At 43.2% G+C, this 16,872-nt stretch overlaps 1 protein-coding gene across 1 annotated transcript in view; it reads right to left on the minus strand.

Moving 5' to 3' along the window:
* Positions 1–14,684, minus strand: part of RANBP3 (RAN binding protein 3) — a 41,702-nt gene extending 27,018 nt beyond the window's left edge. Inside the window, exons 1-2 of the mRNA XM_084302797.1 lie at positions 14,554–14,684; positions 3,961–4,016 (exon numbers count right to left, since the gene is read on the minus strand). Coding sequence (XP_084158923.1) covers positions 3,961–4,016; positions 14,554–14,575 — 78 coding nt within the window. The 5' untranslated portion in view covers positions 14,576–14,684. The remainder of the gene's footprint in view (positions 1–3,960; positions 4,017–14,553) is intronic.
* Between the last annotated feature and the right edge of the window lie 2,188 nt (positions 14,685–16,872).

The raw sequence follows: 16,872 nt of genomic DNA on the forward strand, positions 1-16,872 counted from the left end.
AGGCACATAACAAGCTAGAAGCAGTGTTCATTTTTATCTTCTACCACCTTACCCAGCCCAGACTGGTGGGGGGAAGAGAACAAGCTACAGGCCATGTGCAATACTGGCCTATTTTAAAGTGCAAAATTATTCTGAAAATCTGAACAGAGCATCTACCTTTTGTAGTATTCACAACCAATGTCTTTAAGATGTTCATAGCATATACTTGCAGAACAAGGGACAGTACTGTAAAAGCATTTTTGGACAAAATATTTCTTGGAAACTGTTTCTTAGCTTGGAAATGAGGAGACATTTCTTCTCAGAAAGAGCAGTCAGGCATTGGGACGAGTTGCCCAAGGAGGTGGTGGAGTCACCGTCCCTGGGGGTGTTCAAGGAAAGGTTGGACCTGGCGCTTGGGGACGTGGTTTAGTGGGTGACGTTGGTGGTAGGGGGATGGTTGGACCAGATGATCTTGGAGGGCTTTTCCAACCTCAATGATTCCTTGATTCTGTAAGTTATTGGTACAGATAACAGAGTAACAGTAATATTCTATGATCAGCATAATGAGGTTAGGACTTTATGGTGCTTTCTGGTCTCAGTAAGTCCAGAGTCTTTTAAGTCTTCATAAGCTGAGGCAATTTTCCAACCAGTGCCAGCACCAGCAGCTCTGACTAGCAGTGTAAAAGAAACAAGCAATGTATATGGTCACCACCGTTCAGATATGAAGCTGAGGGAACACTGTAAAAAACTTTATAAGGAGACAAAGAGGTAAGAATAATTAAAATACAGACTCATTCAACAAATGTGGAAACTGAGGAAACACCAATGTGTGAAAGGAACAAGTCCAAAACAGAAACTCTGAAAGGAACTGAAAACACGGATCTGAAAATGCAGCTCAGCAGTTACAGCACTTCAACAAGAGAGGGCAGGGGGGGAACAGCATGCCTGAACTAGACAATTGAAAAAAAAACAATGAGGTTAGAATTCAGAACATGACACAAGAAGAGCAGTAAGACACTAGGCCACATACCAATAAGTAGATACACCACCACTACACTCAATTAGATTTTCAAACAAACATATGTGGAGGTGTTCAAGACCAGGTTAGATGAGGCCCTGGGAAATGTGATCTAGTGGGTGGTGTCTGGGCCTATGGCAGGGATTGGGACTAAATGGTCTTTAATGTCCCTTCCAACCCAAGCCATTCTGTGATTGTATGATACCTGGTCTGTTATTTGTTCCAGCTCCTTGGAGCATCCAGAATAATTGTAAAAAGCCCTGCTTCGAAAGAGCAAGTAACTGTCTTATGAAGCAACAAGACTTAGAAATAATTATGGACTAGTCATGGGCATCCAGCTTTACATCCACCATTAACTATTATAATACAAATCAGAACAGATACGCAAATCCTCTATTTTTAACTTTGAAACAACCAGAATCTCCTTATTGAAAGTTAGAGACATTACTCTGAACCACCACTTTGTATCCCCTCTAAATAAACACGACAAGCTGCACATCTGATGCTTCACTAAACTGTATACACATTTATTTGGAAAAACAATTCCAAAATTACTTTACAGATTAGCACGCATTTTGTTCTGCAGCATGCTGAATCTTTTGCAACTGCTAACAAAGAAATAGATGTCTGACACCTTCAAAAAAACAAACTTAGGTAGAGAGAAAAATATTCCTTAACTTAATCATAGATAACGTTAGCTCCGGAAAACCACTGAATAATATCAACCCAGCTTGTAGACACTGCCAGAAAAAAATTCTGCTCAGGATGTCCTGTTTGATGGAGGAGAGCACTAGACAAACATCTCAACGTTCATCATGGACAGCAAAAACTTAACTGGAATATACAATGCAGTGCCTCCTCCTCGCTCTCAGCTCACCATCAGATCGCTGTATTGGCACTGAAAAGCCTCCATGAAGACTTTGTTTACAGCTCTGGATGAAAGCCAACTTGACCACACAGATATCTTGCTAAACGGAAATTATGATTTAGATAGCTGACAAACAACACACTTGTAAAATACGTCATTTCACTTTCTTATTCTTTTCTAAATGCTATCCTAGGAAAAACTCCTCTTAACAGATTTTCTTGTTAGCTTTACTAACGATCAGCTCTTGTGGAAGGTAATTCACTTACCCAAACACCTCACACAGAAGGTAGTCTGCTGGTAACTGTAACACTCACAGGGCTATCAATCCTTTCAAAAACACAGTGAAAGGCCTCAACCAGCATGTAGCCCGAACACCACTTCTTGATTAAAGTTAGAGACACTCAGCTGGCCTGAATGTTGGGTTCTGATAAATTCAACACGTATTAAGCGGCTGTTGCTTTTGGCTGCCAGCACCACAGCCTGGCTGTATTGCTGACCTACCAGCTCCACAAAGGATGGCTACTGGAACAAGCACCAAGCAAACTTTGGCCCTCCACTTACAAAGCGGCACACAGCACAGCACCAATGCTTCTGTTGCTCTATTCCAGTCTCAGTTGCACACAGTGTAAGCTACTAAAGTGATCATTAACTCCCCTTAAGAAAATTGTACATCTCCGCACGTTTACACAGCTTAACATAAATGTTTGTATTTGTTACTAGGTGTGTTTACAGTTTGGAAATCAGCCACCACCTGACAGATGCCACTGGTGGGGTCTGAATGACCTCCTTCAAGGAATGAGCTTAGTTCCCCAGCAGACCAGGGCTCCTCCACAGCCATGCAGACCATGGCTCACCCCTTCTCAAAAGGTCTGATTATATCAACATGACACAGTACTTAGATCAGTTCTTAACTCATTTCTCTCCAGCGTGAGGTCAAGTTGCTTGGCTCCACTACAAATCTCCATGCAGTCGCTCCGCTCAGCCCCCAGGCCGGCTTTCTGGCCAAGCCTTAGCAGTCCTGAAGGCAGCACCTACCCAGCACCGCAACCACCTGCAGCATCTGTGTAGGCAGCTAGGGAGAAGAAATGATAGACCTCCTTCTCTGCAATCCACCAGCCCAAAGAGACATTGAGCTGTTAGTTCCTTCAGATTCTTTACGAATATTTTCTTGAAACACACCAAGTGCAACAGATCCATCCCACAGCCTGACACAAGCTCCTACAGCATGGCCCCGCAGGGATGCGCTGCGTGCAGGTCTGCACCCTGTGCAGATGGCACAGAAAGCAACACGACTGTGCAAGACCTGGTGGCTTACAGCTGGGGAAGGAGGCCAGAGAAGAAAGGACACAGCCCCACATCGCTCTGCTCGGGCTGCATGCTCTGATCACCATTTTCAAGCCGGCTGTGGAAGCACTGCCAGCTTAAAAAGGGAGAAAAATCACCAGCACAGAAGGGACTTCAGGAACTGTCCAAACAACAGTGGGTGACTGAGAGCTGTCTCCTTGATAGTGCTAACTCTACTACTCCCGGCGTTCCAAACTGCATGTAAATTGTCACTGTGAAGACTCGTTGGAAAGAATACCTCAAAACTAGTACTTACAGTAAGATACATTTAACTGGATGAGCTAATATTAGAAAAAAACAGCAGATTTAATCCTTGCTAATCTGACAAAAGATTTCAAGCAAGCACCTGCTGATGAATATGCCCCCCAAAAAGTGAGAAAACTCACATCTTGTTCCAAAGAAAAGCTACAAACCACAAAACAGTTTGATATTTCTATTGAAACATTTGATATTTTCTGATCGTGCAGATAAACATAACAATCCAGTGATTCCAAAAAGGTCTCTCTCAAAGTAGCATTTGCAGTTTTGAGAAAGTTTATTGTGAAAGACTGGCTACAGTGGGGGAATATCCACATCTAACTACCACTGCAGCAGCTTCTTCACCCTACACCCAGTAATAGTGTTACTGCTCTATTGTCCATCTTCACCGTCAGAAAAATACACACAAGTGGCTGCTCACCACAGAGTATGAGTTATACGAGTTAGGGCTACAGAACAAAGAAGTTAATATACATTATCAACATCTCCTTACCTTCTGTGCTTTATCCTTCTGAAATACAAAGACAGGTGGAGCAATGGCAGGTTTTTCTGCAAAAAGAAAAATTGTTGTTGTTTTTGTTTTTCCAACCACATTAATTAGTAACTAATATGTTACACTTTATGATGCTTTGACAGACAATGAATCTCTAGACCAGTTAAATCTCGGTTACATGAATTGTTTGACTGGTTCCTGGTAATGTGTAGTTATTCTTAAGCACTTGATCTTCAATAGGAAGAAGTGTTTTGAGAACAGCAATACAACTGACAGAAATGATACCTGAAAGCTCGATCAGTTTCCTTGTCTCTGCAGATCTCTCTGTGTTAAAGCAGTACTTTCACCATCCTTGGGTACATCAGCAGGAAAAGGCCCTTTACTACGACACTTCACTTTTGTACACACCAACATTCTGCTTTCGTAGAGGAAAGCGACTGTTTACAGATACATGATTTAAACCAAACATCCCATGTGTATTATCACAGAGGCACCAGCCTCATGTATGTAACTAGAAAGCAAGTCCGCTATGTACTTGAAGTTCAGATTCAAACATTAGCAGGACATTTTTCTACACATACCACCATTTGGTCAAGTCCAGACTGAATTTCTGAAATGAGTGCACGTCTTCCTCTGTCCTTAATGACCTCAAAACAAGGGGGTGGGTGGTGTGAAATCACAAGAAGCGAGCTTTCCTCAGAGTTCAACAAAATTATACCACACGTATGTGTTGTATTTGAAGACAAACTGCACGTACAGTATGCAGTCAGCAACCCTCCTCTATGTTTGCAGGGCTTAAGGTGAGTATAACATTTAAAACTGTCTTCAGACTGAGACTGCAGTGAAATGAGAATTCAGGGAGGGCTGTACTTTGGCTAATTTCTTTGCAGAAGTTCCATCTTTGCAATTATTTAGTTCTATGAACAAGACCAGGCTCTTAATAAAAACTGACTGTAAATCTTTTTGGACTTGAAAAGATACCACAAAAAAGAAATAAAAACCAACAAGAATTACCTCGCTCTGAAAAAAGGACAGGATCACAAAATTCTCCATACGTCAGTTGGGTCAGTGCAGGAATACACAGAACAGAAGAAAAAAGGGATGAGATTTTTCAGGGAACTGCTAGCTATTAGATTGGTTGAGGTTAAGAAATGAACCTTTACCTGGCAAGCACACACACACACAAAAAAATTTCTAAGAACTCCGTGCACTTATTTGGGAGGGTGGACTTTCCACCCTCCTGTGAGTCTCACCCAGAGGGACAACCCAGCAAAGACTGACTTTGCAAGATCAGTGTTCGACGTGTTCGACAAAAGGTAAAGCAGCCATGAAATGAAGACCATTATTACAGCCTTTGTCCTGCTCTTTTTCCTTTGTTTTCTAAGGTCTCTGGCAATTCTACCCACAACACAGCGCTGAATCTTAAAAATGCTTATTAATGAGAGCAATGCAGACAAGCTATTTCAAAAATCAAAAGTAATCTACAGTCAGACAAACTTAACTGCTATCCTTGTCCTAAAAGGAGAGTCTGCTGAAAGGGAACGGGGTCTTCAAATTACTCTGAAGGAACACCTGCATCCATAGAAGCCAGGGCTCCTCTTTAATTCCTCTGGCCTCCCTATAACCTGTGTGGGGGAGGTTCCCCGTGCAGGGGGGCGAGCTTTTAACACTTTACTTCAAAGAGATTTTCGTTTTATTTTTTCTACCACATTTGGTCTAGTTTAATATTCATTAATGAGGAAGTTACAGCAGTGACTAGCACGCATTCTACCCAACTAGTTTTATCTAAGACCACCCACCCAGTCAATAATATCCTGTATTAGTGCTCTTCCCTTTTGGAGAGCTGCCTGAAATCAGGACTCAATTGTGTAGTGCAAGACATACCCGAGACTCCTGTACCGAGTTCCAGAGATACCACAGAGGATCAAACAGAAAGCAGCTACTTGTCTATTTAGTACTTAATACGGGATCAAAGCCCTGAGGCAGAAGAAAGCAAACAGTAAAAACAAAATGAAACAAACAAACAAAAACAGACTCAGCCATGCAAAGGCCAGAGGAAACACTGGCCGGCTGGCAAAAGGCTACAGCAGGGAGCCAAAGATGAGGCAAAGGAACAGGACAAAATAAGAGACAGGGTCTGGTGACAGAAAACAGAGTCCTCAAAGAAAGGTACAGGGATGCCAAGAGCAGAAAACTCACAAATAAAGATGACTGGCTGGAGGAACCAAAGAAAAAAGAAAAGAAAATCAAGTATTGCAGATTGTGCCCAGCTACAGCAAATAAAGCTGGGAAAAGGAGCTAGTGAAAAACTGCGGTGAGATCCGTTAGTGAAGGTGGAAGGAGAGATCAGACGTGTGCAAGATAAGGGAGTTTCTAGGTACTGAAGGAACGCCATCCTCCAAGCTGGAGGTTTAGAAAGCTCCCTGTTCCTCGCTGCTTGTGAGACACCGGACAAGCTGGCAGCCGGCAGGACCAAGGGCACTACAGCAGGCAGTCGCTGCTACCAACTATCCCATGGCTTAACCAGGCACACTCCTTACTGTGGATCCTAAACTTACAGCACTGCCGAGGATGTGTGCATGCGCTGCTGCACCGTTACACAATGGATGTGCTGTTTAGCAGAGAATACTTTCAGAAAATTACTTCCACTAAATCAGCATTAATTTTTTAGAGGTTGACTGCCACTGCACACTTCAGTGACAACCGCATGATCTTCAGTCAGTTTCTGGTGCGTATATATGAAGCCTTTAAAGAAATGATCATTGTTTCTCTTGCAGACTTACTTCTTTGAGAAGCACAAGAGATCTTTATATAGGAAAAAAAAGTAAGGGGAGCTGTATAAAGGTCATCTTTTCTCTTGTTCATCGTGTCCTTAAGTCTGCAATGCAACCACAAGGCTGGAGAAGCGTTTGCCTAATTCTAGCCCACAGCAAGCAAGGATTGCTAGGTCATCTAATCTGACCTTCATACCAAGCCATTGCGTATTTTCCTGAGCCTTAAAGTTTTGAGGAAACATTTTCAGCAAAGGCATTCATTCTTGAAGACATTAGAAGAAAAGCTTTGTTACCATTGATCATTTGTTACCTCACTTGTATAAAAAAAAAAAAAAAAAAAGAAAGAAAGAAAAAAAACGCTGCAGCGTCTAATTTCCCATTCAAATGTCTGGCTTCAACTTTCTGCTCTGATTCCTAAGTATGTTTTTGGAATGCATTTCTCTGCTGTATTAATGGGCTCTAGTATTTACTGTTTTCCCTGTACCCAGGTCCCCTTCCATATTGCTTTTCATTAAAGAGGACAGAACCAATCTCTCTCAATTGATGACTTACATCTTATCAACATACGCCATTGTGAAAAGCCTGCCTCTTTCTGATAACCTCCATGTAGACCGTGGAAAGCTCCAAATGTGGCTCTCTGAAGCTTTCCCTTTTCTAGGATGGAAAATCCCAGTTCCTTCAGCCACAAAGTGTCATGCAACCCAGGCCCCTTCCCATCTCGGTCACCCAAACGAAACTTTGAAATGTTAGAAGAAGCCCAGACCCTAAGTCATGGTAACAACTCCAAATTCCTCACCAGCACCACTGTAGCAAGCTCATGACAAGGTGATTTCATCTTTTAAACCTAAGAACCACAGCATTGCAAACCTTTTCTAAATTTACCATTTAAAGGTACAACAGCGCCTGACTACACAGAAACTTGTAACACAGGCAAAAGAAATGCGTACAAGTTGAGAACAACTGCCTTGACTTCAACTCATAACTTATCACCTGAGACAAAAAGTAGATAGTAGCTATGAACCATGAGTAAGTGTTAAATGGCTAAGGACAATTAGGTTGTCAATTCATGAAACAGATTCAGTGTGGTAAACTGTTATCTATTAAAAGCTGAGGGGTAGACCAACACATGAACTGCAATGCACTATAAAAACTGTATTTGTTGTACCTGCAATTCTTAATATCTAAGGCTATTTCTGAATTTTAGCTCCCAGACATACTCCAGAGGATATTTCCTGGGAGGTAGCACTGAGGAATAGATCCTAAGAGCTGTCTTAGAGAGCCCCTCACCAGGATCTAGGTGTCCATCCTTACCAGCTGCCCAGTAAGAGTTCACTTCCACTCCCAGCTCTCCAGAGGCTTCTGGGGTTCATTACAGTCTGGGCAGTACAGCTATGAAAATCTAGGAATTTTGGATATTTCTGTTGAAGCAAGGATTTGCTGGCCTGTTTGAAATCGCTGCCCGTTCCTGAAGCACAGGCTAGTTCCACTCAAGAAAACATTGGTGCATTTTCTTCTGATGTTACTGAGACTGAAGGCAGTACAAAGGGGAAGGGTTCCTTGGGGGGTATCTTTCTACATCAGCTTTTTCCTGTGTATGTTCTACTTAATATTTTGACACTGTGGTTGCAGACACCAGGAATACATGGTAGTCAATCAACTGATACACACAATCAACAGAAAGAAAAAAACAGTTATCTGAAAACATGATGTACTTCCCCTGAAGTCTAAAACATTAAGCATGCATTGGGTGGTGAAAGAGCATTTCCCAGGAAAATGCTCTTCTTTTCCACCTCAAGGCGCTCCACGTTGTCAAGAAGAGTTAAACTAAATCTTCTGGGCAGCAGCGCACAGCCTTACCCATTCCTCTCTTACTTATGCTTTCTTCTAGACTCAGAATTACCAACTGCCTTTCTCCAGGATGGTTGAACTGATTAACATAACCAAGTTAATCACTGACCCGCTTGGTTCTCAAATTATGTAGTTATCAAGGTAACTACCTTTAGTTCAGATCTGAAGACAAGCATGTATGTCCCGAAACTGGTCTGCTTTTTCCAACATAGACCAACTGTCCTAATGAGATATTTTCTTTCCCACAAACGATTCCTCCCTTACATCCTTACACCACTGTAAAACATACCAGCAATCACCAAGAACACTACTAGTACGTCATCTTCTCATCTTTTAAGAAAAACATAAGGAGCTTCAACAGCTCATAGGATCGATATCATTTCTTCTCAAGACTTCCATTTGCAGCAGCTGCCACAGCACCTAGCCACGCACACCTGCTTAGCTCTTCCCAAGCAGAACCTATCCTTTCCAGCTCAGCTTGGTGGGAGCACACCAAAACGAGGTAAAACCAAGACAGAAATAAACACTAAAGCTGGGTGACAAATATTCATCAAAAAAAGAATGACATAAAAGAAGGGAGAATGAAAAGAGTACCTAGGGAGGGGAGAAGCACCAACGTTTTGACACCCTGATAGGATTTGAAGAAAAACTCATCTTGTTCCTTCACACTAACTGCAGTACTAAAATATTGCTGAGGATACAAGGTAAAAGGCCTATTTAAATGCCACAGAAGGTTTTCTTTACGATTCTGTAAGATTTTGGTAAAATAAGTACCAATAAAAATATTCAAAAAATAAAAACAATGGGCAATAAAAAAAGCCTATTAGTTATAAACAGAACAAAGTGTTGGATATATGGATTGTAAGCATTTTCTCAGCATATTCCGCTTCCTTATCACACAAGCTGTTCTTCCTGTTTGCTTTGGTACCAGTCAAAACACAGCTATGAAATAGCGGCTGAATCCTACATGTATACAAGCCTGCATGGTATCAATCCTGGAAAAGAACTGCATGTGTTTGCTTTATACTACATTCTGGAAGAAAAAAAAAAAGAAGTGGTAGTGACAAAAACTGTGCCAGTCATAGAATATTAGATGGCAATAGCTTATTAAGAAGAAGGAAAAAAAAACGTTATGGAAGGAAGCATGCAGGCAAACAGAAAATGTTTGATTTGCGAACAACTGCACACGCAGACTGCTTCCATTCCTTTAAGGAATAAACTTGTATGTGGAATCAGATAAAAACACAGCTCTGCAATTTTACAAAGACAAATGTCTTTCCAACATTCCCTGATATAATACTGTTTCATAAAACAAATATATGTTTAAAAAACAGTACTCACTAAAATCATTTGTTCCTTGCTTAAAAAAGGTTATGCTGAATGCAACCAAACATAGAATCACTGAGGCTACTAAATTTGTTTCAAGTTTAGGGACTTTCTGTCTTAAAGAAAAAAAGAAATCGCATGTTAAGAAAAAAAAATGCTTTTCTGTAGGTGCTGATTTACAGCCTGCACGCAGGAAGTTCCAACCACTGTGAACTCAGAAGTAACCTTCTGATTGTGATGGGTGCCAACTCAAAGTAGAAAGACAAGTTCCTTTGACTAAAGGTTGAATGAAAGGAAGATAAAAAATTAAGCTCAAGGTTAAATTTAATTATGCTTACTTGAGCAGTTCAGATAGCAAAAAATGTTCTTTCACCTTAATACTACTTAAGTTATGAAAAGCAGAGTAATCATGTCACAAAGATAATATATAAATTAAAAAAGAGACAAACAGGCTTTTGTAGCTTTATAAAAGGGGCTGATACCAAAACAAGACTCCTGTCTCTCCCAATAGCTATGACTAGACTGAAAGCAATGAGCAAGCGACCAAGCCAGCAGCTGATCACTGAAAATGACCCCACAAGAAAAGTCCAATCATACCTAATGTCATTAGATCACTTACATCCAGACTTCACAAATGATGTCATAGCGAATATAACTGACAACAGGAGGGAGAAAAAAAAAAAAGAAAAAAGATGCTTCTGCCTCACTTTCAAAACTCTAATAAATTGCTTGTTATGAATTAAAACATCTGATGACTTGGTTCATCTTCAAACCATTTATTTTGTCTTCTGTAACATGAACAAGGCTACTTCTAGGTAGTACTTCCACAGCTGGCATGGGAATGTGGAATGCTTTTTACATATTTAAGACGAGAAGAAATTTTAGATCATATTTGAAGCGCAAACCTTTTGTGTTTGCAGAGTATGTGTTGTTTTGTTTCCTGCACCCTTGTCACATTAATAAATTACCCTCTGCATTAGGTCATTTTACTATTTCAGCACAGACACTTCACACAAAGCAAATGCTACAAGTCAGAAATGGAAAAAAAAGTAGCTTAATTTCAGCTGGTAGGAAGAAGAAAACCATGAGGCAGACAATTACTCTGCAGTGTAGATATCTATAAAGAACTCTGAAAAGTGCTAACAACAAATTTTAAACATATGTAGACAGTTCTGTCTTGTAAACTAAACGCTCGTTTGTGGCATTTGGATGTGAGTTATTAGCACATCTCAAAAAAAAAAAAATCCCAACAGCAAACAAATCATTCAGTCTAACTTTGTATCCGTTAGTGAAGAAAATTACCAAGGAGGGGAAGATATTGCTCAAAGAGTCTGTAAGGTTTAGAGACAGTGGCAAATGCCAGGTTTTGCCCTCAAAGTAGCAGAAGACCTCCCTCTCTCCAAACGTAGAGCTGGAGGGAAGAACTGACACAGAAGCACCTACTGAACGGGAAATGTAAAGGAAGTCATCAAGTGTTAGCCATGAAAAAAACCTGTACCTCTTCAACAACTGAAAGGAAATAAAATAATTCACGCTCACCATGAAGAGATCCTATCACCTAAAGAGCAGCTTCAGAAACAAGTTATATACCAATTAGTAGTTGTCTATTAACAGCGAGTTAACGAGAAGAGCATTCAGGTTTATGTGAATATACGCCTGACAGTGTTCTAGTTCTCCATCATACAACACTGACAGACTCATGAATGTGAAGTGCCAATTTTAAGATGCGATCTGGCTAGAATACTGATGTAGAAAGAAGATCATACCAAAGACTTCAGAGGAAATTTCTAACACCATTTGATAACTATTTTATACAATAGTGACAATAACAATTGTGAATACTATTTCAAAATCCTGGTTTTCAGTGATGGTATAAATCAAATCAACAGTCAAGGTGCCAATCCCCAAAGCCTGTATCTCAATCTCACTAAGTCTTTGTGATAAAGTCAATCAAACTTTAAACAGCTGGAGAACTCTTCCTTCTTCCTCCTCATTAGCTCCATAATCATCAGCTTCACCAGTGGTTTCACCAGGTGCAGCTTCACCAACACACCAGAGAAAAAGAAGGAAAGACAAGTGAATGAAAAAAAAAAAAAAATTGAACAATTAGATTGAGGGCAATTAAGTAATTCTGAGAATACTGGAGCTATCAAGAAATGCATCACAGAAAGACTGTCCATGAGAACAGTTTGAAGACTTTGAGGACATTGAATGGTTACTTGGAGACTACTGACATCTCAGTGGTGGTTTAAGACAGACAATAGAGTAAGAGAAGAGCAGTCAGCACCTAGAAGTAAAAGTAACAAATCTACTTACTCCTGGAAAAGAATGAATGAATTGAAACAAAGGAGTGCCATGATAAAAGTGACAGGTTAAAAATGCTACGCATGAGTGAGCTGTAAGGATATGAGCAAAACGAAATGGCACTTCTCAAGGCCAGAAGAAGGTTTGTTGCAGTAACCAGACCGATAAGATCCCAAGTGAGTTTCACTTGCATGAACCAACAAGAAGAGCTATTGCTTAAGCATGCTAAGCAAAAACATTCCACAAAAATGACTGAAACCACCTTCTACGTACTTGTGCCTATTATGTGTCAAGGAATAATTAGCTTTGCACTTCATAACGAAGTATGATTGAGACAGCACTGCTGTACAAACCAATCAAGATTAAGGAATGTTAAGAGCTTTGTTTTAACCATGCTTGGTTTGTGAACATGAACATTTAGCTATCAAACACTTAAAAGAAGATCAATAAAAAGTATAAGATCAAATAATTAACAGTACTGAAATAGTCATTACTTATATTCAGTGAAAATACACAGTATGGGGAAAGAAAACATTCACCTACGGTCCTGGAAAAATTAAACACTGATACGTGTTAGAATGAGGAGAAAATGGTCAAAGTCACCTGAGAGTATTGCTGCAGTATCAGAGACAGCAAACAATGCAAGTAGAGAGATCACAGAATCCACTGACTTCCAGCAGCCACCAGTTCCAGAAAGTACATGTATTTGCTCCGCTATACCAAGAACAGATACCTCAAAAGTGGAACTGGAGGAAAGAAAACTAACACCATACAATGACATCAGAATGAGCCGAACAGCCTATAGTTCAGAGGTGATCTTGCTTAACTTTAAGGCAGTTTAAATCCCGTTCTTATTGAGAGAAGACAGACAAAAGGGACGAATGAAGACAGCAACTCTGGAAGGAGATGCAAGCACAAACTAATGAGATTAGCAAGTGAGGGAAATCACTGGAGTCAGGAAAGGGTCTGAAGGGGAAAAAGAGAAAGATGAAAAAGAATAGATGATACCACATTGGGATTTTTTTTCCACCACAGAAAGTGTACAAGATTCTGCAGAAATACAGAGATAAGAATAGCAACACAAGATAAGTCAGCATCAAATGATGTAATGAACACTGGTAATTTAGAATTCACCTTTCAGCTATTTCCTACTAGAAGGTAAAGTGAGGGACTTGCATGAATTAAGATAGCCATTCCCAAACTTTGGGCGCTAAAAAATGCAACAAGCCATCAAAATTTATTACAAGGTTTTACATACCATCAGCAAATTTCTCACCAAAAATCAGTACATATTTGACTATGTACTACAGCCCTCAAAACTATTTATCGTGCCTCTCTGTGCACTGACAGCACATCTTCAGTTTGGGAGCCAGCAGCTCCAGACATGCTGCATCAGAGGATTTGTCAAATAACTTCAGTGTAATTATGTGGTTAGCTGCTGGTAGGATTCCTCTTCAAAAGCTACACCTACAACAGATATCTGCTTCCTGGTGTTTAATATCAGAAGCATAATTATAACTGAAATGCAATTTCAGGTATCAGAAAAATTCTTGACAGAAGGGGCTATGCATGTTTTCATTTGCCTCCTACAGAGATTCACCCCCTCTGTTAGCCCAAGAAAAATAACGAGAAATGGACGGTTGAGAACAAACTTGGTTTTACTGAGAGTTCAAGGGGAGTTACTCTCAAACACACGCTGCTGGTGCCCGCTGTCAGTTAACCAAGCCTGCACAGCTCGGAGCAGAACCCTCAAAACCTACACCGGCGCAGCCCAGCTTACCCTAGACTTCTGCCGAGAAAAAGAGGAATTCTTTATTTCAGAGACACTCCAGCTAAAAATAAACAAAACTATTCCACTTCGCCTAGCGCCCCCCAGCCGCCTCGATCACCCCCTTTTGCCGGGGGAAGGATTAACGAGCGCGGCAGCCGAGGGAGCGCTGCGAACACCCGCAGGCTGCGGACGGCGGCCCCGAGGAGCGGCGCGGGGGCCCCGGGGCACGGCCGCTGCGCGCAGGAAGTGCGGGAGCCGGGAGCTGGGACCCGGCGGGAGGCAGCCGCCGGCGCCGCCTCACGGGGCGCAGCGGGCGGCCCGGCCGGGCGCTCCCTTTGTCCGGGCCGCTCGCCCCGCCGGGGGGGGGAGGCCGGGGCACGGAGAGGCCGCGGGGAGGGGGCACTTCCGAGGGCAGGCCCGCCGCCGGGGCGCACCCACAGCCCCCGCCGGGAGCAGGGCGCGGAGGAGGGAGCCGGGAGCGCGGCGGCCCCGCGGTGAGAACCAAACCGGCGGGGGAAGCGGTGACGGGCCCGCGGCCGGCATCGCTGCGCAGCGCCAGCGCCCGCCTACCTTCGTTCGCTAGGTCCGCCATTTTACTTCCTCAGTCACGCCCAAGATGCATCGCGCAGCCGGGCGGCCTCCACTGCCCGCCGGCCCCGCCTGGCGGCGCCTGCGCTACCTCACGGCCGGCTCGCGGCGGCAGCGCGCGTGCGCCGCTGGGCGGGCGGGGAGAACGGGGAGAACGGGGGGGGGGATGATGGCGGAGGGGTGGTTACCGGGTGCCGGGCGCTGCCGCGCGTGCGCAGTGGGGGGGTGCGGGGGGTGCTTAAAGTGTGGCGGCCGCCTCAGAGCCGTCAGTGTGGGGATGTTGGTGGAGGGCGAGGTTGCGGTGTGTGGGGCTGTCTCTTAGCGTCCTGCACTTGTCGTCCTTAGGCACCCGCAGTCCTTCAGGACTGGCTGGCCGTGAATCTTTCTTTTCCCCTCCAGTCAGCCTCCGTGGCTTCCTGTGGCTGCAGGGTTCCGAAGTTCACTCCAGAGTTAAATGGCTTTTTAATTCCTGTTACTCCTTTCAGTAGTGCTCCACAGTTTTGGTCTTGTGGGATTTGCTGGGCATAAGTTCTGTGTTTAGGTGTGACTTTATGATCGTTGCCTGAATCTGCCATAGCCATGCCACAGACTGAAGAATTCAAACCGTTTGTTTCTTAGAAGGCTTTTTCTCCATCCCCAAATCCATTTTTTAGCTCTATGTGGACTCTAAGCCTACTTGTTAATGTGGCATGGACTAGGTCTCCACTCCAAAGATAGGGACCCAATAGCAACAACTAGTTCAGAGGGAGACATCTGGGGTTATGCTACTTCACTCATACCCTTAACATTTTTTTCCAGTGTGGTGGCACAATGTAACAACTGCATTCATAGATCCTGATCATTTGAAGGTATCACAAGCATAAAGCAGAATCCAAACAGCTGGCTCCTGATCTCTATTCAATGTACCCTGTATAAAAACCATCCAGTGTAGCTGCTGGGAAATTTTTCAGCCAGGAATATGACAGCAGAACTGGCAAAAGTTGGTAAAAATAAATGAATGGTGCTAGTTTAGAAAAGTTATAGGATATCTGTCTAATTTAGTCAGTTGTTAGTAATCACTGAAACTTTTCTGTAGATCAGAAATACTCAGGATTGTCTGTCACCAATCACCTCCATATATTCTATATCCCTTAGCACAGTTTCCAGGAGGATCAGCTTAATGGTCTTGCCAGGCACAGAGGTGAGACTGACTGGCCTGTAGTTCCCCAGGTCTTCCTTTTACAAATGGGTTCCCCAGGTCTTACTTTTTAAAACTGGAGGTTCTGTTTCCCCTCTTCCAGTCAGTGGGAACTTCACTGAACTGCCACAGCTTCTCAGATAGGATGGACAGCTTAGCAACTACATCTCCCAGTTCCCGTAGGACCCATGAGGGATATGATGATGTATCTCATCAGGTCCTGTGGACTTGTGCACCTTCAGGTTCCTTAGATGGCCTCACACCTGATCTTCTCCTATGCTGGGCAGTTCATCGTTCTCCCAGTCCCTGCCTTTCCCTTCTGAGGCCCGGACCATGTGGTTGGAGATCTTGTCTGTGAAGACTGAGGCAAAAAAGTCATTGAGTACCTCAGCTTTATCCATATTCTGAGTGACCAGGTCTCTCACTTCCTTCCAGAGAGGGTCCACAATGTCACCAGTCCTACAACCATACATAGATTTGCCAGATTCAAATGGCCCTTTCAGTCCCCTTCCCTTTGTCAGAAAAAAAGCTACCTGTACTCCCAAGTCTTTTCTTGCTGCTCCCAGGGCTCTGTAATCCCACATGACTGCTCCTGCCTGTATCACTGGTGCCCACGTGAAACAGCAGCAGCAGATAATAGTGCTTAGGCTGCACAAGGCTTGGCAGTCTCTTGGTGACAGCCCTGATACGAGCCCCTGGTAAGCAGCAGACTTGCCTCAAGAGTGGATTGGGTTGGCAGAAGGACGCCTCAGTACCTCTTATCAGAGTCTCCTGCTGCTATCACCCATCACCTTTTCTTAGTGGGACTGGTTGTTATATGGGGAGCAGACCAGACTGCCTTACTCAGCTCCAACCCCCTGCCACAGGTCTTTCCTTTTCCATCTGCAGAGGGGTGAAGCAGTTCTGTAAGTGCACCTCAGGCTTTGGGGGAAGGCTCTTGGGAAAACTCTTCCTCCTGCTCATCCTCGTTGTTGTCAACTTCCACTCTCTGGTGTTATTGCCCCCCCTGCTTCTCCTGTGAGTGCTGGTGAGGGAGTCTAGGGGTGCTTGGCCATGGGCTGTGGGTCCAGCTGTCTAACTCCTCCTCAGCCTCCCTGTTCCTGGATTTTCATTATCTCCACGCA

This window comes from Netta rufina (genome assembly GCF_964035555.1).
Source record: "Netta rufina genome assembly, chromosome: 28".
NCBI lineage: Eukaryota > Metazoa > Chordata > Aves > Anseriformes > Anatidae > Netta > Netta rufina.